Source organism: Emydura macquarii, unplaced genomic scaffold, assembly GCF_026122565.2.
Source record: "Emydura macquarii macquarii isolate MOO-44397 ecotype Brisbane River unplaced genomic scaffold, CSIRO-AGI_Emac_v2 contig_212, whole genome shotgun sequence".
Taxonomy (NCBI): domain Eukaryota; kingdom Metazoa; phylum Chordata; order Testudines; family Chelidae; genus Emydura; species Emydura macquarii.
In genome coordinates, this window is record NW_027130349.1 from 9428648 (window position 1) to 9452749 (window position 24102).

Sequence of the window (24102 nt, forward strand, 5' to 3'; positions counted from 1 at the left end):
CAAAACAAAAAACCTAACCTTTTCCCCTGTTTTTTTCTGCAGCATCTGTTTTCTCCTGACACCTCTTTGTTCAGTTCTACTTCACATCCAAATGTAATCTAAACCTTTATTGAATATCAAAATAAACAAGTGTTGAGAAAAAAAAAGAACAGGATGTGCGAGAGGTTTTTATGGAAGTGGATCAAAATCATTAACACTTATTTGACAGTATCCAATAGAGTCTTCAGCCCAAAGCACCAATTTATTTAAGTTATCTGACTATATCCAATAGGGTCTGCAAAAAAACAGATCAGAATAGGAATTGCTTTGTAATGGGTGTCTGTATATAAACTGACACAGAATGCACTGGGAGTTCTGAATGCTCTAGCTTTTGATGTGATCCAGATGTGTCAATCAGTGACCTGCGCTCTCCTTCACAACCCCAATAGACAGTAGCCTACTCAGTTCTAGGTTCTTTCCCTGATTAGCTGGTTCTTTCCTCACAGGTGCAAGTAGGTCATGATTATGAGAAGAATTAGATCTTGTGTGTGGGGTGCTGGGTATAAAAATCCATCCCAGGGAAATAATTATTCCTATTATCTACTATAAAATTTAATTAACGGTTCATGGTAATGTTTGTGTGCCCAACTGGGGTTACTGACCAAAATGTTCATGTCAATGCAAAGACTTCCTACAGTGAAAATATAGCACCACTGCTAGCAGGTAGGTAGTTAAACAGGCACTTAGCTAACTTTATAACCTCTTCTTTGCTATGCCCTTATTCCTAGAAGAATTTTGTGGTCATACAAATGTGCTCTATATAAAAAACTGCAACTCCCAACAAGGGTTACTTTTTTCATTATGTAGGAAATAGTTAAAACTAGTAGGATGTTTATGGAAAAAAGGGGGTGGTCTAGCAATTGACTCAATGCTGTCTAGAACTCAGTGGGTCTTTTTAGTCTGGAAAATGTATCATTTGGTCTGTGGTTGGTTTTTGAGTTCAGCACTGTGAGATATGATGTGGTATGCTGTTGTCCTTTGCAAGGGGAGAGCCTCTGGGAATGTTTTCCTTGAGTTCTGATGTATGTTATAGTGCTGGCCATTTGTACTGGAATTGAGTGGAATAATTAGTGTTTGTATTTTAAATGTAGATTTTATGGGTTTAATTCTACTGAGGCTAAACATTCAATTGAATTAAACTGAAATATGCAGACCTAGAGGCGTTTGTCTGCCTCTCTTTAAAGAGGGCTCCAATGTAGAAAGAGATGCTTTTCTTAAATAGCCACTGTTCCTCCACAAATAGGAAAGCTGATACTCTTTATATGGGTTGAGGAAGTAGCAGGGGTTGGAACAGTGGCTGCTAAGCGGGCTAGCTCCCTGGTTTCTGCTAGCAATAGAAACTGGTCAATGTTCTTGAACTTTGAAATTCTGACTGAAAAATAACAAAAGACAATGGTGTTTTTCACCATTTTTCCCCTTCATTTTTTTGACCAGCTCTAATAACAAACATTGTACTCTAATGTATCAGAACACACTGAAAGTAAATCATTTGGGAGGACATTTTGTGCCGAGCCCCAGATAATATAGATGAAGTGAAGTGTCTGAGAACAAATTGAACCATGATAAATCAACCTTTCTTCAAATCATGGCTTGCTATGCCGCTTGCAGACCCTGGGCCAAGTTTGAACACCTTTCCTGCTAAGAATGTTCCAGTAGAAAGCCAGGGTGATCAGACAATTAGAAGCACTTTATGATAAATTATTCAAGGCTAGGTAAATTGCAGTCTCTGCTATACCATTAGAAAGTCAATGAAGTCAGCATTGAGCAGATTGCAAACCAAGATATAAAACCTATCACTAACAGGAACAAGTGGGAAACCTCAGGTGGGGCTCTACCTTCACTAGGCAACAGTCTATCTGAAGCCTCTACCATAAAGTATCTCTCTGGTTTCTAGCATAATTTTTTAATGTAACTTTTATTTTAAGAAAGCTTCCTGATTCAGCACACTGGGAAAAGAGAGTGTTTCAGACAGTACCAAGTAATTGAATGGTAGTATTGCAAATTACAGCCCTGAGCTGCAATTGGAAATGCATAAAGATCGTTTTAAATCACCTTTGCCTTGTGCTGCCCTGCCCCTGGGGCAATCTGGATGCCAGGAGACGTTCCGTGTTGAAAGTTCAAAGACTGTTAATGGTGATATGCTATTAATGTTAAGAGTAACTTTATGGTTGACACATCTTTATACCATGTGGTGACAGGGACATATGTCAAAGTCATTCATAAATGTGAATTGGATCTTTTTTTAAAAAAATCTAATTCCCACCTTCTCACTATCCCCAAAATTATTCCTATTTCAGTCTCTCAAACGTGCTGACATCTTCTGGGAGGAACAGGGTTGAAGCAATTATGAATTCTCAGACTACTTTCTAACTAATATTTGCTTCTAGTCAACAGCACGTTCTAGATCAGTGATGATAAAGAGAGAACAAATTTGTTCTGTTCTCATTTTTCCTCACCATCGAAAACAACTTTCTTGTCCCTAAGAAACCAGGCATACAGCAGGCACCTAGAAGTTGATTATAGTGACATTAAATCCATGATAGAGAATAAAACTGGAACAAATAAGAAAATAAATCTGACACATTAAGAAGTATGCTGGGTTACTATGCTTCTGCCTTTGATTTGATTGGCCTTCTAAAATATGCAACCTTAGTATATCTTACTAAATTCTAATTGTTCTTACTACTGTATAGGGCTTATCAGTCAACTAATGGAAATAGATATAGATATAAATGAGTCATTAGAATACTGCTGAAAAACATACTCTTGGAATTTTCTTGGTTTAAATTTACTGTTCATTTGAATGCATTATCTATATAAAGAGTCTAAGTCCAGCCTTGAATACCCAATGTCTCCTTGTATCTGAGTGCAACACTGGATGCACAGAATGTAAGAGCTTGTGGGTAGTACACTCTGACTTGATTAGGTATTCAAAATTGGTCCAAAACAGTCAAATCCTTCCATTTCCTCCTTCCCTTCACCCATTCCCATTCTACCTCACTCGCAGCTTTTCACGGTCATGAAAATCTGATTGATTGCTTTATTCTAGACATTCTTTGTGTTCTTTGACTGAGCCTTCACTATTGCAGTTTTAAGGTTTTCTGAAATACAGGTGCTAATCCTGAGGAAAAGAGTTACGTTATCCAAACTTGTCCTGGTTTTTATAACTTTTGTTGATCTACTCATGAAAAATGGTGGGTTGGTAGCCCTGAAGTCTACAGTCCTTACTTTATTCACAGAATGAGTACAGAATGAGCAGTAGCAGTTCAGGCCTCGCCAAGTTGCCCTTCCAACATACAGTGCAATCCAGATCTGTTGGGACAGTTTAAGGCTCAGTCTAGAGCTGGTATCTACTCTGTCTGGTCATGCTAGCGTGGTGAGGTTAAGAGGCAGTGTGTGGGTAGGTTGGGAATGGTCTGTGGTACCTATAGTCACCCTTTACTAGCAAAGCAATGACTGCCTTTTATATCAATAATATATTTCATGAGACTGAATTGTGGGCATTTTAGGGAAAATAAGAGATCAGTAAGAAAAACAAAAGAATACAGGAAATGTAGAGTTCCTTAAATGCAATTTAAAAAAATTGAGCCGAGGCCATCACTTATGCTGAGTTGTCCAAAACTCTCCAATAGTTTTGTGATGTGCTCATATAATTGTGTTCTAATTTTATCTAGTAACTTGCTTTCATCTAGGGTTTACATTCAGGAAAGTTCATCCAAATTAACTAAAGGTGTGAATTTGAAGTGAATTAGTTAAACTGCATTAAACCCCTGTGTGGATGTTACCCTACAGAATTCAAGTAGTTAATTAATTCTAAAACAAATTGAACATCCACTCAAAGGTTTAATGCAGTTTAACTAATCCACTTTAAATTCACGCCGTTAGGTAAGTTGGATGAACTATGTAGACAGGCCCCTCTTTTTACAGTGTTGAAAGACTAATGCACTGAATCAGTTTATCTCTTGGCTTTGAATGTTTAGGAATATAGTGGTTGTGAGATTTATGCCAGTATTCTGTTGCTGATAGTATTGACTGTTAATTAGTTGCTACCCTAATGCTAGTAGACAGCTTTAAATAGGTCTGCCTCTACTCTCATGCCCTTTGTTGGATTTAACTTGAGTATTTTGCTCTCTCAAAGTTATTCCAAATAAAACCACCATCTCTGCGACTATTCTCCATCTGATCTTTCTTGGGATCATATCTAATCAGTTCTGGAACAAAAACCTAGACAATCACCAATGACTTTCCTTCAATCATTTTTCCTGCAATGGTAGTTTGACTGAAGCAATTATAATTTCTTTTATTTGTGATGGGGTGCTTAATTTTTCTTAAAACTGTCAGCTGCTCTTCCCTTGTACTATGCCATTGTGACTGTAGGGTTTTAAGCATATCTTACAAAAGGAAAAGTTCATTGGTCTTTGTATATGATTTCAAAATTTTTTCCCTGTTTGGAGCCTGTTTGTATAGTTTCTAGTTAAAGGCATATAGGAAATGATGTCTAAGGAATTCTCTGACCATTATTGGATCAGTGGAGTCACTATACTATGGAAATGTTTGGTTTACATGAGATTGGTGTAAATAATATTTATTATGCTTCTCCTTTAGGGGCTGCACTTATAATTTTTAACCGTATTCTTATTACTAAGCAAATTGTCTTTATTTTAGCATCTCTTTAATACAAGTGATAGTGGAAATGCAGTTTTTGCTATTCTTCTACAAATTACTTAAGGTTTCCTTATTAATTGTTAGATTCATAAAATCATTATGATGTCTTTGCATTGGACTGGTCCCTTCTATGAAGTGGCATCAAAACATTGTTTTGAAACGTTGAATGCAAGACAAAGGCCACAGAAGACTCATCCAGCTTTTTAATCTAACGAATTTGTATTCTTGTATTTGTAGTTTTCCACATTTCCTGGTCTTATCACACATGTTAAAAATTCAACTCTAGGTGATGAATGCCTCTGTCAGAGATCTCTTTGGGGTGCTCCTGAAATTGCTGATCATATGTATTTATATGTCCTTCATCTGGGATTGTGTGATTATTCCATATCCATAAATCTATTCCATTCTTGCTACAGTTGCATCAAAAATCAATGCTGGTTTATTGAGAGCACAGTTCAAATCCATGCTAGGATGTTGATGGAAAGGTTTAATTTTCTTACCTCTTAATAAATTTAGTTGGCAGAAACCAGTAGAACAAAGGAGACAGGACAGAGTCATTCATTTTAATCCTGTACTCTGCAATTAATAGTGTAAATAGCTTTATGTGATCACTGTATTGTGCCCCCAGATAACTTCTTGAAGAAAGCTGAATTACATCCATCTTATGCTAAAGTGTGTATTGCCTTTTTAAAAAAAAAATCACTAATAAGGCTGAATAATTTTTATAAATTGTTTTTTGTCGTTCATTTGAGCAACTCGTTGGGAACATTTATATTCAAAACTTCAGTTGTTTCGACTGGACACTTGGCAAGTAGAGTGTGGTGGATTTTGTAATCCCTGACTGGATGGGCGAAACTCTTGGAATCTGTTGCCAGTAGAGACTTCTTGTCAATAGGAATTCAGAACTTGTATTCCACAAACATTTAGTAACAGCTTATCTGACATTAGTTAACAACGTGCTGTTTCTGTGGACATTCCTGTCAGTCAATTCTTATGTTCTTAAATTGATTGCTAGAATTTTTATAGAAATTGGCTTGCCAGTTCAAAGGCCTAGACCGCTGTCAGGTGCACATCCAAAGGGAGAGGTCATAATATCCAAAATGGATTACTCACATAGCCCACTTGTCATCACAAGACTGCAATCACTTTGGTAAGTACTGCAGATCTTCCCATATTTTCTTTCTGATATTGCATGCTCATTGCTCTACCTGGAGGTATGTATATGCAGGTTCATGTAGGATGGGGTGGAGCTGACTGAGCTGCAAGTGGACTTCTCTAATGTGGATCTCTGATCTGCCTCTCCAACTGCATGGGAGGATTTGGGCATAGTAAATGGAAAAGAACTATATGATGTATGTGCTATCTTCATTTTATTTTCCATGCTTATCTGGGCCAGTGCATTCTGGGAGTACGCTGTCAGCCATAGCAAGTATGAACTGCTTCTATAAATAGATGCCAAAGAACTTTTTTCCAGTAGCTGAAATGGATTTGAATTGAATTCAGCTCTGAACTGCATTGAACTAACTTTGTCATGGTCATAGTTATCCTGTGTAGAAAATGTTTTCAGCGCTATCACCCCCATCCTTAGCTGTGAAGGGGGGAAAAAAACATTATCACTTGGCCAAGTGATGTGGCACCTTCGGGCAACTGTTCTGACCGTGGTCATAGAGAAGTCCTTTTGATTGTCAGAGAAAACTGCTTTCTTCTAGTACTGAACAAATAACGTCATTAATTAATAAAGCAGTCATGTCCCTAAAGCTACTTTGCATCTTTTTCATTACTGAGTTACTGCACAGAGCCTTTCCTGGCCACATCCTACCTGGCTTTCTACCATAGTTTTAAAGAAAAAGTGCACACATCCATAACGGAAATGAGCTTCACAGCATGCAGAATTTGTATGGATTCTAGGTAAGTCTGGTTAACAAGGATAACAATGGGCAATCTAGTGGGGGCATAAATGATCTCATCACTATGGCTGGTTGAAAATTTTCTGACAAAACGGAGTTTCATCAAAAAATGCCAGTTAATTGAACCTGAAGTTTTTCCTGAAAGCCATTCAGGTTTGATGAACTTTCACCTAATCGAATACCATGCTCAGCCTGCCCAGGTGCTGAAGGAACCCTGCCAGCTCACCTGGCAGGCTGCTGGGGGGTGTGCCATGTGATCTGCCCTGGCCAGGGCCTCAGCAACTAGAATTCCCTCAGGGGCAGCCCTGCCATGCCAGGGCTTCCAGGCTCCCTGCTGTGGAGTTAGAAGCCTGGAGGTCCTGGGATGGGCATCCAGGGTCTGCAGCTGCAGAGCAGCCCTGCCACATGGACTATTTGGCTTGTTGGCCCAGGAGTCTGGAAGCCCAGAGGTCTTGAGTCCTGTGTCAGACTTGCTGTTGAGACCCCCAGAAGCTGCTGACTGAATCTGATGTTCTCAGAGAGACATGGTGGGTGAGGTAATATTTTTTTTTATTGGACCAACTTCTGTTATCATTGGGAGTGGTGTTGTCATTGTGAAAAAATTCTTTGAGGTGGAATTGGGGGAAGAGTTCTTCTAATTCTCTGCATGTTAGTATGTTATCAGATTCTGAGGTGAGCAGAAGTGCAGTCCATTAGAGAGTATACGTAGTTCAGCTCCAGTTAGGCGTAGTCTTGATAAACTGATGATGATGATGATGTGGTCTCATGTAGTGTCCATGTGGTGGGTACTGGTGCCACGGTTTCTCCCGGAGACAGTGTTCTGTGGGTAGTGGAGTAGTTGTAGATGGATGGATGTCATCAGTTGTTGGTTTTTTTAAATAGATGTTTTGGATTTCTTGCACGATTTCCAGGTAACATTCCTGATTTTTTTTTGTCTTCTCCTTTGTGGGAGCAAGTGGTGATTTCTTGTTTGAGGTGGTCCCTTGGGGAATACGTGAGGTGCAGTAAGTAGGCTTCAGAAAAACAGGAACCATGTGTAGAGTAGTTCCACATACTTGGAGTTGTATGTAGTGGCCAGAGAGTTATAGATGGTGAGACCTCTGGGATGTGATGATTTGTTTCTTGCATTTGCTCAGGAAGTAGATGTTGCTGTTAAGTTTTGCTTCTGTATTTTTTTAATATTGTGGACTTTCCATTTCAGACAGCAAAATTCAATATCTTCCATGGTTGTAGCCGTATCAGTCCCAGGATATTAGAGACTAAGTAGATGAGGTACCATATTTTATTGGACCAACTTCTGGTCTCTCTAATATCCTGGAATCAACACAGCTACAACAAGACTTCGGACATTCTTGACTTTTCCATGATTGCAATGAGACTGTCAATTTCAGTCAGCAGCAGTGGTCCAGGGAGTATATTTTGTTTTGGAAACACAATGCATTAGCATTTCTGAAACAAACAAACAAAAAAAAATTAGGGGTGGAGGTCTAGTTGCAAGCAATTTAAAAAAAAAAATTGGGTTCATTTCAATTTGGAGTAACATTTCTTGAAATGCCAAAATTTCACGTGGCTGGAAATCCTGAATTTTGGCCATCTCTCCTCAGCACCTAGAATCTCCCATAATGACATTGGGCACTGTGCTATTTTGCAAATCTGGCAATGTGTGCTGACTGTTCTGAAAATCTAACAATTTAGGAGTCTTAATCTCTAGTAGGAAACCTCACAGGAAGATCTAAAAAATGTTCTAAGCAGCAGCTTTTCCACAGTTAAGCAAAGAGAGAAAGTAGCTTTAGGGATAATGCTGTTTTCCTTATTTCTGCTAGCATTGCTTGTTCAGTGTCAGAAGAAACTCACTTTATTATTTTAACCATTGTCACAAAACACTTTTTTTTGTTCAGTTCCCCATTTATATGTTCACAGGGCATAAAGACTACATTTAAATTGAGCATCAAAGCTGCTAATTTACACTTAGTGTTATACAATTGTACTACATAATCATGTACTTCCATTGCAGTCTGGGAGTCTTTTGTCACTTGTTTTGGCTTTGCACCAAAAATGGTAAGGCTTATGTTTAGTGTACTAAAGAAAACCATTTATTGTGCTGCACAGTCTTTAAAAGATACTACTGTAATAGCATCACTTTGTAGAGGAGAATAAAATAGCAGCTTTTGGTGTTTAATTTTAGATGTAGTTTTTGTTCCCCGACATATTGAACATATGAATGTGAAATTGAACAAAGCAAGATTTGTCAGTTGCTTTTGCTGACATTGTAGAGGAGTATTGTTTTATTTCTTCACCTGCATTTGTCTTTTCACTGATTGTCTTTTACATCATATTTTCATCACTCTCTGCTCATAGTGCAGATATGTTTCTTTGGAGAAAGCTCTATTCCTTTAATAATGACAAAAATGCATAAAGAGCAGTATCTACAGTATTCCTGTTTCTCAAAACGGAAGCAATTACTTGGATCATAAATTTGAATAAGGAACTTTTGCCTTGATTTCTATAGTCTCTACTATGAGCAGCACAGGGTGGCCGCAGTGGGGGGTGGGGAGGGAGGGTGTTAGGTTTTTGTAGAAAGGCAGTAACTTGCATAATTGCCACTGGGGAGACGTTGGCCTGTTGAGGATGAATTGCAGCAGGAGTGTGGCACTGCGGAAGCTTTTGTTTACATGGTGGAAAAAAAAATCCAAGTAATGGTTTAAAATTGTGTACGCCTGCTCCACTGCTACAAACAAACATCTCACCATACACCTGTATGACATTCACAAGTGAACATGTGTGTAATGCATACACAATGTTGATGGAATACATCTTTATGAATGTTTGTTGTAGTTGATGCCTATTCTGCCCTTGTTTAAATTACTGACCATGGAACACGGTTTCAAAGTGGTTACATTCATTGTATATTTCATCTTCCTTTGCGCTTTCTTTGCGGAAAAATCTTTGAGGCACTGACAATTTTTTAATAAAGGTGTTAGACCTTGGTTACCTTTTTATATCTTATTTCGAATCCAGTTCCTTAAATTCAACATGATTAAATTTTAACTGGGGTTGTTTTTATTTCTGGTTAGATGAATAGTTAACATATCTTTGATCATCCCATGAAAAAACACCTAAAACAAGTAACTCTTGCAATGGAGGATTTATTTATGAGACTTAGGTTTTCAAACTGGAATTGAGTTGGCCAAAGGGATAAATAATTATTTTTAAGTATTTGTAAGGTAGTAATTTGCAGAAATAAAATAGCAGTTATCAGCATAAATAAACACAAACAAGCTGATCAAAGAATTGCCCCATCCTGAGATGCATTCTGCACCTGGTCATGGAGCACAGCTTTCTACCACATGAGGAGTTTTCTTTCCACTTTGTCTCTCCAGCTGCCTTCTTCCCAGCTCTTCCCCTGAGTACCTGTACAAAGGGAGATGAAAGTTGAATCTGCAGTGAACCCCTTGTGTACCGAGCATCAGCTAGACTCCAGGCAGTTTCACTGTTTCTTGAAAGCTCTTGGGACAGGCTGAAGAGATGTGCTTCAAAAAATAAATACTGGCGCAAATCCCTTCTTATTCACATTTGTAAAGTTAAGCATGTGTGTAAATCTTTCCAGGATTAGGACCTAAAACTGTAAACATTTTACGGTAAGCACTGACTTCTGTTTTGTTTGTACAAAACCCAGCACAGTGGGATCTCAATTCTATACAGAGTTTCTGTGCTCTACTTTAATACAAATAGTAAGTAAAAAAAGTCTTACCTTTGGCAAAGTAATTTATATTACTTATTGAGCTTTGGACAAGAGTTCCCCTTCTATTCTGTTCACCTCTCACTCCTTTTAATTATGCCCACAGATCTCAATTTGCGAGGTATTTTCTTTGCTCATGAGCTCCTTCACTTTGCCGTATTTGTCAGAGAATAAGATTTGAAATGCTCACTTGCACGTTTTTTAAAAAGCTGCAGATATTAGTCTAGAGCAGTGGCTCTCAACCTTTCCAGGCTACTGTACTACTTTCAGAAGTCTGGTTTATCTTGCGTACCCCAAGTTTCATCTCACTTAAAAACGACTTGCTTACAAAATCAGACATAAAAGACAAAAGTGTCCCAGCACATTATTACTGAAAAATCAAGTGGAATATAAGTATTACATCTACATTTCCGTGTATAGAATATGGAGCAGATTAAACAACTAAAATTTCATACAGAAAATGATTTTTCACTGACTTCGCAAGTGCTTCTTATATAGCCTGTTGTAAAACAAGGCAAATATCTAGGTGAGTTGATGTACCCCCTGGAAGACCTCTGTGTACCCCAGGGGTATGTGTATCCCTGGTTGAGAACCAGTGGTCTAGAGAAATGTGGCAAATTTTAGCACTCTCTCCCTGAAACAAAGTTGAATGTTGTATCCAATCTGGGAAATGCAAAGTGAATGCTGATAATTTACCTCCTGCTCTGTTCTTAGTTTATCACGTTAGGTAGATGAATTAACAGCAGATGGCCTGGGAATCTCAGATGGTTTTGGGATTTATCTTAACACCAAGCATACAGTAGGTCAGAGATGGGCAGCTGGCATGCCAGGTCATTTTATTTGGCCCACCAACCAGAGGAGACTGAGGAGAGGAGGCAACTCGGTGAGCCACTGGAATGAGGACAAGAGGCTGCTCTTCCCACTGCCTGGAGGAGAAGAGGAAGCTGCTACCTGGCGCCAGCTGGAGTGAGGGCAGAAGGCGGCAGCTCCTTGGCTGCAGCAGACTTGGTCTGGGATAGCCCTGGTGGACAGCGTGCATAGGTTAGCAAGGGGGCAGTGTGACCCCAGCAGTGAGGACCAGGGCAGGGGTGGTGTCTGGGGGTGCAGGCTTACTTGCCTTCCTGGGGACTGTGGAGGTGAATGTGGGTAGGCAGGTATGTGTGACAGGGCCTGGCATGGTAATATTGGTGTGGGACTCGCTGCTCTGGTGCATGTTCTCACAGTAGCAGCTGGGCAAGATGCCCAGGAATGGCCAGGGCTACATCTTCCTCAAACGTGAGAGCCCACCAGAGGCTTTTGGTGGATTTTGTGGCCCTCTGCTACCTTAAAGTCGCCCATCTCTGCAGTAGGTTAATGAACCTAGTCATTAGTTGACTAATTAGGTGAATTTGTTATAAACAACATGCATTTTTCCAGGCACAATAATTGCAGGCATAAAGGCTAGAATTTAGAATTTCTACCTGTTCATTCTTGTGAAGCAAGAGTTAAACAACTACATTTTAATATTTATGCCAGCTAGAATTGGAGGCCAGGTTGAGGGCCTCTTGGGAAATTTTGCTCAATAAGTCTTTTCCATCTGTAATTTCTGCTACTTTGTAGCCTTTTTGTTGACTCTTGAGTAGGTAAATATCTAGGAAGATTATCCAAGGAAAAACTTCATTAGTCTTTTTAGTCTAGGCAGTTGATAATTGTTCTTTAACCAATTAAGTGCATAGTAAGTGCATAATATTTTCAAAAGAGTCCATGTCTTATTTCACAAGCGATTTGAGCACTTTGGTTCCTTTGTTTAATTCCAGATCCTTCTATGAGATTTGTGTGGATGGACCGCAAATGAAATCAATGAGGTTCCATGCAGTTTCAGTGTGCGGAACAGCTTGCTGTATATGGACCTTAGCATTTATGCTAATTTGGGAAATAGTCATAGTGACTTCTTAGCTGTTATATCTTCTTTAAATATATTGTGTATTCTAACATATAGCTATATGCAGCCACAGCAAACGATGGGTGCTTAGACATTGCTATATATCTGAAGAATTAAATATATAAAATGAACAAGTAATACACATTTTAGAGGCTCTTTGCAGAGGGGATATTTGGTACTTAAGAGGAACCATTAGAGTAAATCCTTTAGATTGCAGATTACTATTGCAACCAGTTACAATAAAGACCATAAAACTGTGTCACTTCAGCTACTGCTCATGCCTTATTTCTGCTTGAAGGTCATGTCTTTAAAAGACAGCTTGAAAGGAAGCACCTATGACAGTATTGGTTTGTGACATTTCTACAGATGTAATGGAATCCTTAAAATTCATAAGAATGTCTGTCTGAAATAGAGCAGCTAGTAGATATTATCTGGATTATACCTCTGCCTGTTTAAAAGCAGGCTTTTTATGGTGTGAAACTAAGAGCGCTGAGATTTTTTATTTTGAAATATGAAACAAAGGCAGAAATCCTCTGAAAAAGGTATCGTATGTAGAGCTGACTGGAGGATGACAATTCCATTTTGTGGCAACTTCTGAGGTTTAGAATTTGTTTTCATTCTGCATTAGAACAAAACAAAATCCTTTCAAATGTTGTGAAAATGGAATTGTCAATTGAGAGGGGGTGTGTGTGTGTGTGTGTGTGTGTGAGAGAGAGAGAACGCGTCTTTCTCTTTATATATAGCTTGGGATGTGGCAGAATCAGGTTCAAGTCTCTGCTCTGCCTTATTCAGAGCAGTTTTTCATCCCAGATGACTCCAAATCATACAGAGCAGGGCTCTGCATCTGAGTTTGCCACATCTCAGGCAAGTATCCTAGCCATCCTGTGTGTGGGGGGGGGGGCTCCTTTTTGCCCCAGGGCCAAAAACCTTCTTGATGAAAGTTTTCTTGAAACCAGTGCAACCCTGCAAAAAAAATTTGGCTTTGAGGAAACAGCATGCTGTTCTGTTGAGCTCTAATCTTAGGAGCTCAGTAGCTAATTTTTAACCCCCAGAGTGCAGTTATTGTATTAATTCCTTAAAATAACAGAAGTGATTAAATCTCTCTCTTAAGGATTGATGTTGAGTTATGCAAGATCTTAAATATAGAATATTAGTGGAATCTCAAATGTGTGCAAACTGACTTTCTTATGCAAATGTCTTAAATTTCTCTTAGGCTAAGACTCTCCTTTCATTTTAGAGCAAGTCTAATGATATTTCTAAACCTCAGATGAACAACATTATCTCAGTTACAGCTGTGACCAAGAGGTGCCACTTTATTTTAAAAATGCAATAAAAAAGGAATAGATGGTTAATTGGATCAGTGATAAAATATACAGAGCCTTTGCCTCTGTCGTGACTTAAAGCCCAGCGTAGTTCCAAAGATAATTGTTATGTAATAGCTGTACAGAGGCCTGTGTAAGGGAGTAATGCCTGCAGTACAGTTTTCAATGGGAAGGGGTATCTCCTTTACTAAAAGAGAAACACAACAGGCATCCTGGTTACATTTTTTATTTGCAGAAAGAAATTCTTACAAAGAACATCTATAATAACACTACATATGCTTACTGTAACTCAAAAAGGAGTATATGCGAGCTGAATCAATATGGCTGTCTTGTATATTTGACATCTCTCAATACTTGTGCTGAAGCAATAGTTGACAAAGCAAGTTACTTGCCATCTCTCAAAAGGCTAATAACTGAATTGCCCATCCAGTTTCAAAAGGATGTGTATTCTTCACTTCCTGTCCTAAACCATTTTGCTTTGTTAAAAATGATCATCCTTATTATGTGTTTACTGTATCAATATAAAACTGCTAAAACGCTGCACAGATACTAATGCTACCTGGTGCGTTCTTGAATACAAGTCAAGCCTTGTATATTTTTAAAATGTTCTCTGATCAGCTCATTCAGTGTGGTCTAACATGTTGCATTATATAATACATCACCAAGGGAAAATTGGCTTTGTAAAATACTTGTTGCCCTTGCAGAGGGCCAGTTGTATCTGATTTCAACACTTTTTGACCAACCATAATTAATTACTGGGCAGAGTCTTCATTCTTTATAGCTTCTATTTCTCTATATTCAAAAAACCCATTTTCTTCAAGGCTCCTCTTCTATTGAACAGCAGGTAATAAACTTTATAAATGGTCTGTCACTGTAATGAATTGGTCGCCTTATATTAAATAGAAACTTAAAACACATTATGCATTCGTTACTTGGACTAGCAGTCTGGCAAACATAGATGTTCTCAAGTACAATATAGATTTGAAAATAAAAGGTATAAGTTGGTATATGTTACTATTTTTATAACAGTGGGATGGAACTAAACTTAAAATGAAAATGTCAGGAACCGCTTTTCAGTGTCTCTTGATCACCAAATAACCCTGTACACCGAGAAGACATTTGATGGAATGTCTTCATCCTGAAATGGTTTGGCTAAGACCTTGAACAAATCTCTTTATAACATACAAATTTGGGAGCTTGAGTTTTACGCAAACTGAGTTGGATTCTCTCATTGTGGATACTTATCAGGGACATCAGATTCTTCTTACTGTTCTTTTTTGCTTTGATATTGGACCACTGACAACTCAGGAGGGAATGACAAAGGACTAGAAGGCATTATGAGTGGTAAAACAAATTCCAAATTTCCATTATGTATAGATGACTTGCTGGCTTATTTTGTTAAGCTTGATTCCCCAGTTCATCTCTCCTATACCACGTCTTGTCAGAGACAAATTCTCACTCTTCTCAGGGTAAAATAAACTGGTTAATCTTAACTACTCTGTCACAAATATTCTGTATTCACATCCACTGACATGCCTGCTATTTAAAAGGAAACCAAATGGAAGATGTTTTGTGACCTACTGCGGTGATTTAGAGAAGGCTGAGGAACTCCACACTGAAAAACATGCAATTTGAAAGATCATTAACAACTGGTTCCCTGACCCACACCTCACCTTTTTTTGGTAGGGAAGGATCTGACTATCAAATGGTAAATATATTGACAAATCAATTACATATTATGTGTGTTCTTACTAGACTTCCCATCTAATATAACAGTGTAAAAATTCTTTGGAAAAATAAGGCTCTTCTCTGTACCAATACATAAAATAAATATCTCCCTAGATTATAAACTAGAAAATGTTAATTTCCCTAACATCTTTGCCATATTTTTCATACTAAGACTGCATGATCTGGGTCCATCCACACGGGACTGATAGAGGCCAACGGTATTGCAGGAAATGACCTATTTTTCTTGGCAAACCATGACTCGGTTGTCTCTCCCTGCCTTTGGCTTTGCTAAGATTCCTCAACATTGTTTTAATCATTTCAGCTCCACTAGTGGTGGCTATTGTTAGTTATGTTTATTACAGCAGTGCCTAAGGGCCAGCCAAGAATGGGGTCTTTGTGTTAGGCCCTGTACAAACACAGACTAGCAGATTATCCCTGCCTCAAAGAGCTTACATTCTAAATAAGACATGCAGGGTTGGGAAAGGGGTATAATACACAAGCAGAGAGAACAGTGCAATGGTGACAAATGTCAGGTTACTGCTGCAACTTTTTTTTTGGTGGAGAAGTGGTTTAATTATGTGATCTGTAAATGGTAAGAAAAGTGAAGTGAGTGGGGACACTGAGGGGAAAGAAGATGAGGGAGACAGGACAAGGGAGAAAAGGGTTAGAGGACCAGGTATGGAGTAAAACTGAGATGAGACCTTGAGAGAAAAGGAGTGGAAGGGTTGGAACAAACAATTAATCAGCACAGGGCAGAAAAAGTCCGGTTAAAACTCTAAAAATTTCTCCATATGTCCAAAGGTCATGATTTGCCTGCTTCTGTTTCTACTGCTGGAGCCAGGCCACATGACTGGGGATGGGGCACTGGGTACTGAAGGGAGTCGTCATTTTGGCTTTAGCGTCCCCAGAGTGTGCGGGGGTGTCTCCTGCACAGCCTGGAGTCTGAGGAGGTGGCCCTATTTTCCTCTCATCAAGAGCAGCAATCCCTGCTTTGGCTGCTTCTGCAGCTGTTCCTATAGTTTCTCTCTGCAGTCTTTCTCCAAGGCCACGTGGCCGGGAGGTGAGGCATCACCTGGTTCCTAGTTTCCCCAAAGTGAGGGGGATCCTAGCACAGATAGGATTCCCAGCAGCCATGGGCATTTTAAGTACTGTGAGAAAAGAGATTAAAACATACAAAGAACAGTTTTTGTTGCCTAACTTCCTGTTTTGTATCTTAGAAAAATTCTCCCCCTGGTTCCCGCGGGTGGAACCTCTAGGGAGAGTGTTAGTGCAGGCTCCCCAATCCCCCTTCACCCCTAAGTGCTGCACTGCGCCCTCTTTGTCCCAACCCCTGCAACCGCCTTCTGCACCCACGTGGGGAAACTGACCTGCATGCACGGAGTGACTGGTATTGCTGCTTGCTCCCCGCTCGAACGCTGCTCCTCCACACACACCCCAGCGGGCAGTGAGAAACAACTTCAAGGCTCCCAGCATCCAGGTTACTTTCCCCACTTGGGCAGTGTAAGGGGCGGGCAGAGAGAAGCAGCTCTTGATGCTCACCTCACAGCACTGCCCAGGTGGGGAAAGTGACCTGGATTCAGGGAGCCCTGGTGTCACTCCTCATTCTCCCCCATAGTCCCCTGGGGGTGTGTGGAGGAACACTGAAAGGGAGGATAATCAGTATCTGTGTCACCACTTATCACCCCTCTGTTCCTCTGCTGGGAGGAAGCAAGGAGGCTCAGCCCCGTGCCAGGGCTAATGACCCCCATATCATCATGTCACAATCCCCTGAAGGGTCCCAACCCTCAGGTTGAGAACCAATGGTTTATGCCATAGTATTTTATTATTTTTAAGCCCAGCGAAAGGGAGAGCAGTAAGGGGGAGGAGACAGACATTTAAAAAATTAATAGTCTGTCTCTGTACACAAGCGGAGCACAGGGCAGGACAACTTTGCTAGAAGGGCCCAGAAATATCCAGAAGGAGGGTGGTGGCCGTTTTCGGACGAACTTTGTAGCTATTTCTGAAGCTATGCAAAGGGATTGCATTGAGGGCAGGCAGTCCCACGCTTCACCATCCGAGAGGTGAGCTAGTCGGAGCTCTGGCATGGGTGGAAGAGGTTATAAATAGAAGAGGTAAAGACAGTCCTGTAGACTGAGTAGTGGGTTTGTTTGAGGGCTGGATCCCAATACCTGTAGCCCTTTGGATACAGGTGAGTGTTATCCCAGATTTACTTACTGGGGAAGCCCTCCATTAGGAAAAGGTTTGATCCAGTGATGTGAATTTGATGGGGCTAGAGGAATATCTGAGAGAGGAGCATTAGTTATCCATGACGGCTACAGAGCCTATATAGAACTTTGTTAGCTGACAGAGTTGTTTAGTATTTGGAAAAGAATTGAGATGCTTCCTTTCTTCGTAAGCAGTAGACAGTCGAGATGATGCACACTACATATTATGGTCATGCTATAAAGACTGAGAAATGATCTCTGAAAGAAGATTGGAGGGAAACATGGTAAGATGTATGTGCTAAAGTACAGAATTGTAGATGTTTGGTTGGAACTAATATAGACATAAAATATAGGCCATATATATAGGTTATATGTATATAAAACAGCAACAAAGTGGGAAAGTTTGTGTATAAGAAGGTGTTTGTACTGGGGTAGTAAATCTACTATCTAATAGCTTTTATTTAAGAAGTTATTCATAACAGAATTTGGAATATTTTACAAAGTTTCTGTATGTATTCAATGCTTGTATTCTTTCCCTGAAGCTGTCTGGGAACTGTTAACACCTAGTAGGGTTTTCATATAAAAACCTCAGGTCTAAACTCTGTTTTCTTAAAAGACAGGACTGTGGCATGTGCTTCAGCAAAAAGTTGAACTGAGGTACAGGAAGAAAGGGAGTGTAATTGTTATAGATATATAATATTGTTTCAGCATCCGCTTACCCTGTCACATGTATAGCAGTTTCATGCATGGAAGTGACAGTTTTTTTATTTATAGGCTGTAATATTATTTTGTGTGTCTTCCAGTTAATCACTTAAGAAGTGAGGAGTGTGTTCTAATGGCAGAGCTTCCCTTTCTTAAAGCTGACATCAGAGAAATATTTGAAAGTAAGTATTGGGCTACTTTAGCTCTGAGATACCATGCTACTTTTCTCTTTCATTATAGGCAATCTACAAGCCAATGAGTGACTATCATAGCTTTGATTTAATACTCTTCTAGAAAGCTGTATGTTTTGATAAAGACCTGACACAAATGTCATGGGTAATATCTGATTTGTAATGAGTTTATTATCACAATCCTTCCTCTATTTGGAGGTGCCATTATTCTTTTATTCCTGTAAGAATGTGTTTTCTTGCATTTTTAAATAGGTTCTAGAAGAGTTAAGAAAATTGCATTTTTCTCAGGCTGTCAGTTTTGAAATATATAAAGAAACTTCTGAAAAGTATAGTTACCTCTATACGCTTTTGCTCTTTCATCCATCTTGATTCAAGGTGAAAAGGAACTAAGTGCCTATTGCAAATAAATCAGAGTAGTTGAGGTCTGTGACCTCCCATTTCTCCTCCATTAAGGAATGAGCCCATTCCATGGAACAGCTCCTCCACCTTTTGAACTCTTGGAAATTAAGACAACATTCTCTACCCAACCAGGGAACATTTAATATGCTTCACTTGCTGGGAAGCATAACACATAGATGACCACAGAATAATACTAGTAAATGCCGCTGCTGTCTTATTCATAGCATGAGTTGGGCAGAACTGCATACAATTCAGGTTGCTTAACATGTCACATTAAGACCCTGTTTTCAGCTGTTTACTGAACTATAACTATTCAGGCTGAAATTTTCTATTCTGGGTGTCTATCTCAGATTGATTTTTTTTAAACTTCAACAAAAACCGCTGTTTTGGAGAATGAGGTTGGGAAAAAGACATTGCTCTGCCAATATTAATTTTTTTGCCATTCCATCTTGATGCTCTGAAGCAGAGACTTGAAGTTTGACAAGGTCAGAGTGACAGAGGCTCCAGGGACAGAGAAGTGTTTTTTGCTGTCCCCATTAAAATACACCTAAAGGGGGCCAAGTTATAAGCCTCTGGAAATTACTGTTTGATCAGAAGCAGCTTGTTAGAGACTGGTAGCTAACTCTTCAGAAGATTCCTTCTGCACTGAGCATGCTCCATCCTGGAACTGTGGTTACTGAACTGAACTTTTCCTGGAATTGCTTTTAGGGGCTCTGTGGTTGTCACTAGAACTAAGAGCAGGGAGACTCTCTCCTGTGCTGTCAATGCTGCACCTTCTGGTGCCTAAGCAGAATAGAGGGAAAGGAGGGTGGTGAAGCACTGGAATGGGTTACCTAGGGAGGTGGTGGAATCTCCATCCTCAGAGGTTTTTAAGCTGCGGCTTAAAGCCCTGGCTGGGATGATTTATCTGAGGTTAGTCCTGCTTTGAGCAGGGGGTTAGACTAGATGACCTTCTGAGGTCCCTTCCAACTCTCATATTCTATGAATGCACAGGGAGGGTTGAAAGGGAGATAGGTGAGATGGGGATGGGACAAAAGGAGAGGGAACGGAGTACTGGCAGAGGGGAATGGGAACAGGATAAGACGGCAACATAGAGAATGGAGAGATGACACTGAATGAAGGAGGCTTTCTGTAGGAAAAATAGTATGTGATCATATAATTAAAGAGTGTGTCATAATGCACACAAGTGGGCAGAATTAAGGCTGCACATACCACCATAATTCTGGTATTTCCTAACTTCTGAGTGCTTAAATTTACAACCTTGACCTTCTTTTAAGTTTGTTTCTATGTAGTTATTTATATTCCTGTGGTGTCTAGAGGACCCAAATGAGATTGGGCTGTCCTGGCGCTGTATGCTGTAAAGGACACCCCCTGTCCTGCAGAGATTGCAGGCTAAATAGACAAGACAGGCAAAAGATGGGAGGAGAAACAGGCAGAAAGAGTAAATGACTTGCCTTAAGCCACATAGCGGGTCAGTGGCAGGGCTGGACATAGAATTTGCATCTCCTGCCTCCCACTCCAATACCCTGTCCGCTAGACCAAGCTGCTACTGTACGTGTGACCTCAAACATTACGTCTCCTGGTAAATAAGATAAGAGATCAAACTCATTCCTGGTGTCAGCAGTGGACTTACACCAATGGTGAGCGAGGCCTTTTGTATTTTGTCCACTCTCATGGGAGTCTGGACAACTTTATCTGTGGCTTTTTCTAGAGGGCCCATTTCTGCAATTCTTAGGTTGGGTAGCATGGGAGTCATCCTACTGACACCACTGGGACTACTCGTGAGTTCTGCTCAGCATGAGACAGGGCTGTAGAACTGGGCCCATAATGCGCTACTGGCATGTAACTATTTCTGTATCTTGCAAATGATGGAAGTGTTCTACCATCTGTTTCAGTTCCTTTAAAAAATGATTTCAAGGCCTCAAAAAGGAGGCGGCAGTTTTGGAGGAGGAGCCAACTTGGGAGCAGAAGACTCTGGTGCCGGAGGCCGAAGGTGATGGAAAAGCAGCAACTGGGCAGAGAGGAGAATCAAGCGGTGATGCAAGAGCAGAACCCTGCCAATAAAGGTCCAATGGTGATTGTGCAGGTGGAGCCGCAGCAGAGCCGAGCAGGGTTGGCCCCACAGGTGACTGTGCAGGTTCAGCAGCAGGGCCAAGGATGGGAGGCACCTCAGGTCACTGTGCAGGTGCAGCCGCAGCAGATGGGCCAAGGATGGGAAGCCCCACGGGTGACTGTGCAGGTGCAACAGCCGGGCCAAGGAGGAGCGTCTTTGCAGGTGACTGTGCAGGTGCAGCAGCCGGGCCAAGGAGGAGCGTCCCCACAGGTGACTGTGCAGGTGCAGCAGCAGCCGCAGGGGGGCCATGACCAGGAAGGGTCCCAGGTAACACAGGCCCAGCACCAGGGCCAAACTGAAGAAGGGTCAAAGGCCATGGAACAGCAGCTGAACCAAGATGAGAGAGAGTCACAGGTGAACCAAGATGGGAGAGCACCAAAGGAGCTGGGAGGAATGCAGGGCCAAGACAAGGAAGGGACAGAAGCAATGAAGCAGCATCACTATCAGGGCCAAGACAAGGAAAGGTCAAAGGCCGTGGAACAGCTGCTGAACCTAGATGAGAGAGAGTTGAAGGTTAGGGTCAAAGATGAGAGAGAACCAAAGGAGCTGGAGCTGGAAGGGATGCAGGGTCAAGGCAAGAAAGGGACAGAAGTGATGGAGCAGCAGCAGGACCAGAGCCAAGATGAAGAAGGGCCAGAGGCAGTGGATCTGCAAAAGCTAAGCCAAGAAAAGGAAGGACCGAAGAGTATGGAGATGGAGCAGCAGCAGGTCCAGGGGCAAGATAAACAAACAATGTCTAAGAAACACCTGAGAGAGATGCCAAATTATTTTGTCTCTATCCCAATAACAAATGACCAGGTATTTTCAAGTAGCTGATTTAATTAAGTAAAAATGTTACATGCATAGCTGACCATGCTAAAATGTTATTAGTAATGCTTGTTGTTTGCTTCGCTTTCAGGTTTTTTTCAAGTCTCATAGGGCCCTAATTTTGTTTTTCTGCATTGGTAAATATGGAGATCTTTTATTTTATGAGTTCTCTTTAACTTCTGTTCTTTTTCATCTGGAGGGATGTCAGCGAGTGTTTGCAACTCCAGCAATAGTATTTGCTAGTTAACCAGTTGTAGCATATGAAGAGGCAGGGGTGGCTTGCTTGACCTTTGTGTGCGTGTGTGTGTGTCTGTGTGTGTGCACGTGCAAGCACACTAAAAAGTGGTTTGGAAAATACAGTATACACCAGATTTTTTTTATGGAGGATATCATGGATAACTTTGTAGTAATTTCAAGGTTGGTTAAAAGTTGGATTTGAGCCTGGCTGTAAGGTTAAGAAAACTCTATTGTCTGAACTTCCTTCCTATTTTAAGGAAACTGGTAGGAATTTTTATAATGAATCCTCTTTAGATGATGTGTCAAGGACAAGATTTATTTCAGCTGCCTGTGGTGGAGGAATTATTTGCTCATCATTATCAAATGAACAGGATTAGCAAAAGTCTTCGGTGTTCCCAATTACTATATTATATATACTCTTTAATTCCAGAGGAACAGTGCACCTTTATTTTAGGATTTTTTTTCTCAGATAGTTGGCCCAGTTCTGCTTTTTTAAAAACAAGATTTAACAGCAGTTTGTATGTTCTATGCTAAACTGCGGACATAGAAACGCTGAGATACAGACACCATAATACGATTAAAGTTGTGGCCTCCACATTTATTTAAAACTATTACATAACTGGGTGTGATGGGGCAGAGAGGCCCCACACCAGGAGAGAAGGCATTAAGGAGAGCCTATGGGCTCAGCTATACCTGGAGCCAATCCTGGAGGGCGCTGCTCTTTATTGTATTTGCTTTTTGTTTTAGAATACTTGGGTGCTATGCCCTTCCAACCACCCAGAAAGGGATAGGACTGAAGGGACAATTAGCTGTTGGGCCACAGTCCACCTCAGTGGACACTGGAGACTGAGACTTCTTCCTATTGGGAGACCTGTGGTTGTGTTGGGGCACCTGGAAAGTCCGCAAGGGGGAACTGCTCCAGCCATGCCACTACACTAGCGTAAACCACCCCCAAACTATCTGGCAGGGTTGTTCCAGTATTGGGCTCCACGGGCCCCCAGTATACTATGAACCTGAGGGTAAGTGTGATGGCCATGTCCCCTCTACAACTCCAGGCCTGCCATTGGATCCTGACTTACTCCCCTCCTCAACACCAGAGGTAGCAGAAATGAGGGGAGCCACAAGCTGGCAGACCCCCTCACTGTGCAATGCCGTGCTCAGAACCAATGTCCAGGCAGCCCATGAGGTTATAGGTACTTCAGTCGGCCTCTTTCTAACTCACCAATCACAGCGGAGCCCACCACAGTAGAGGACAGCAATCACTTTAGATGTCCTCCTTTAGCCTGCTGGCCCACTAGAAAGGAATCCATGTAGCACTGAGTTCCTCCCAAAAATTGTCTGACTCCAGATAAATGTACCATCCTCTCAAAATCGCGCTGAGGAGGCATACTTAATTCTCGCATAGGAAATCACTGTATCTCCCCTCCCCCTGTTGTTTTAAAGTACATACCAGTTTCCCAGTTACTTCTAGGTCAGGTTTCATGAGAGCCATCCGACTTACTAAAGGTGGATCAGTTCAGAAAAGAATTATCTCTGACTAAGACTAAGACTCAGGCTAAGACCTCTCCAGGGAAAAGAGGCCTCAACAGGGCTGATATTCCTCTTTATTCCAATGACCAAATTAACCCCTTTTGCTGGGCTTCAATAATTCTCCCCCAGGTGATTAATGATCAGCTGCAGAGAATGAAAACAGTCTGCCATGCATTGGCAGAGGGGCACTATCTGGTCCCCCTCCCTCACATGTCCCTCCTTCTCTGCCACCTCATACAGAGAGTCAAATGGGCAAAACCTAACTGGCAGCTTCCATGCTAGACTGATGCCCCTTTGCTGGCCCAATGGACTCTACTATGCCCACAGATTAAATCCTGTAATCTAAATAGTAACTAGTTTTCAAAATCTACCCAAGGGCCACTTTAGGTGACTGCAGAAATGAACTTGCTTGTTCTGGAACCTGAAGTCCCAAATCATGATGGCCAGATGGGGATGGGTGGGGGGATGGCCAGATGGGGATGGGTGGGGGGGGGAGAGGAATTGCAGAAGTATGATGTCCTTCATGATTTGATCCTCTGATCACCTTTAAGCATACCACTCCCCTTGGAAGTACACTTCACCACTCATGCCTCCTGCA

General features: G+C 41.0%; 1 protein-coding gene across 1 annotated transcript in view; it reads left to right on the forward strand.

Annotated features, from left to right (window-relative positions):
* Positions 1–584: 584 nt before the first annotated feature.
* Positions 585–24102, forward strand: part of LOC137152695 (uncharacterized) — a 53029-nt gene continuing 29511 nt past the window's right edge. Inside the window, exons 1-3 of the mRNA XM_067547534.1 lie at positions 585–702; positions 18329–18409; positions 20713–21728. Coding sequence (XP_067403635.1) covers positions 606–702; positions 18329–18409; positions 20713–21728 — 1194 coding nt within the window. The 5' untranslated portion in view covers positions 585–605. The remainder of the gene's footprint in view (positions 703–18328; positions 18410–20712; positions 21729–24102) is intronic.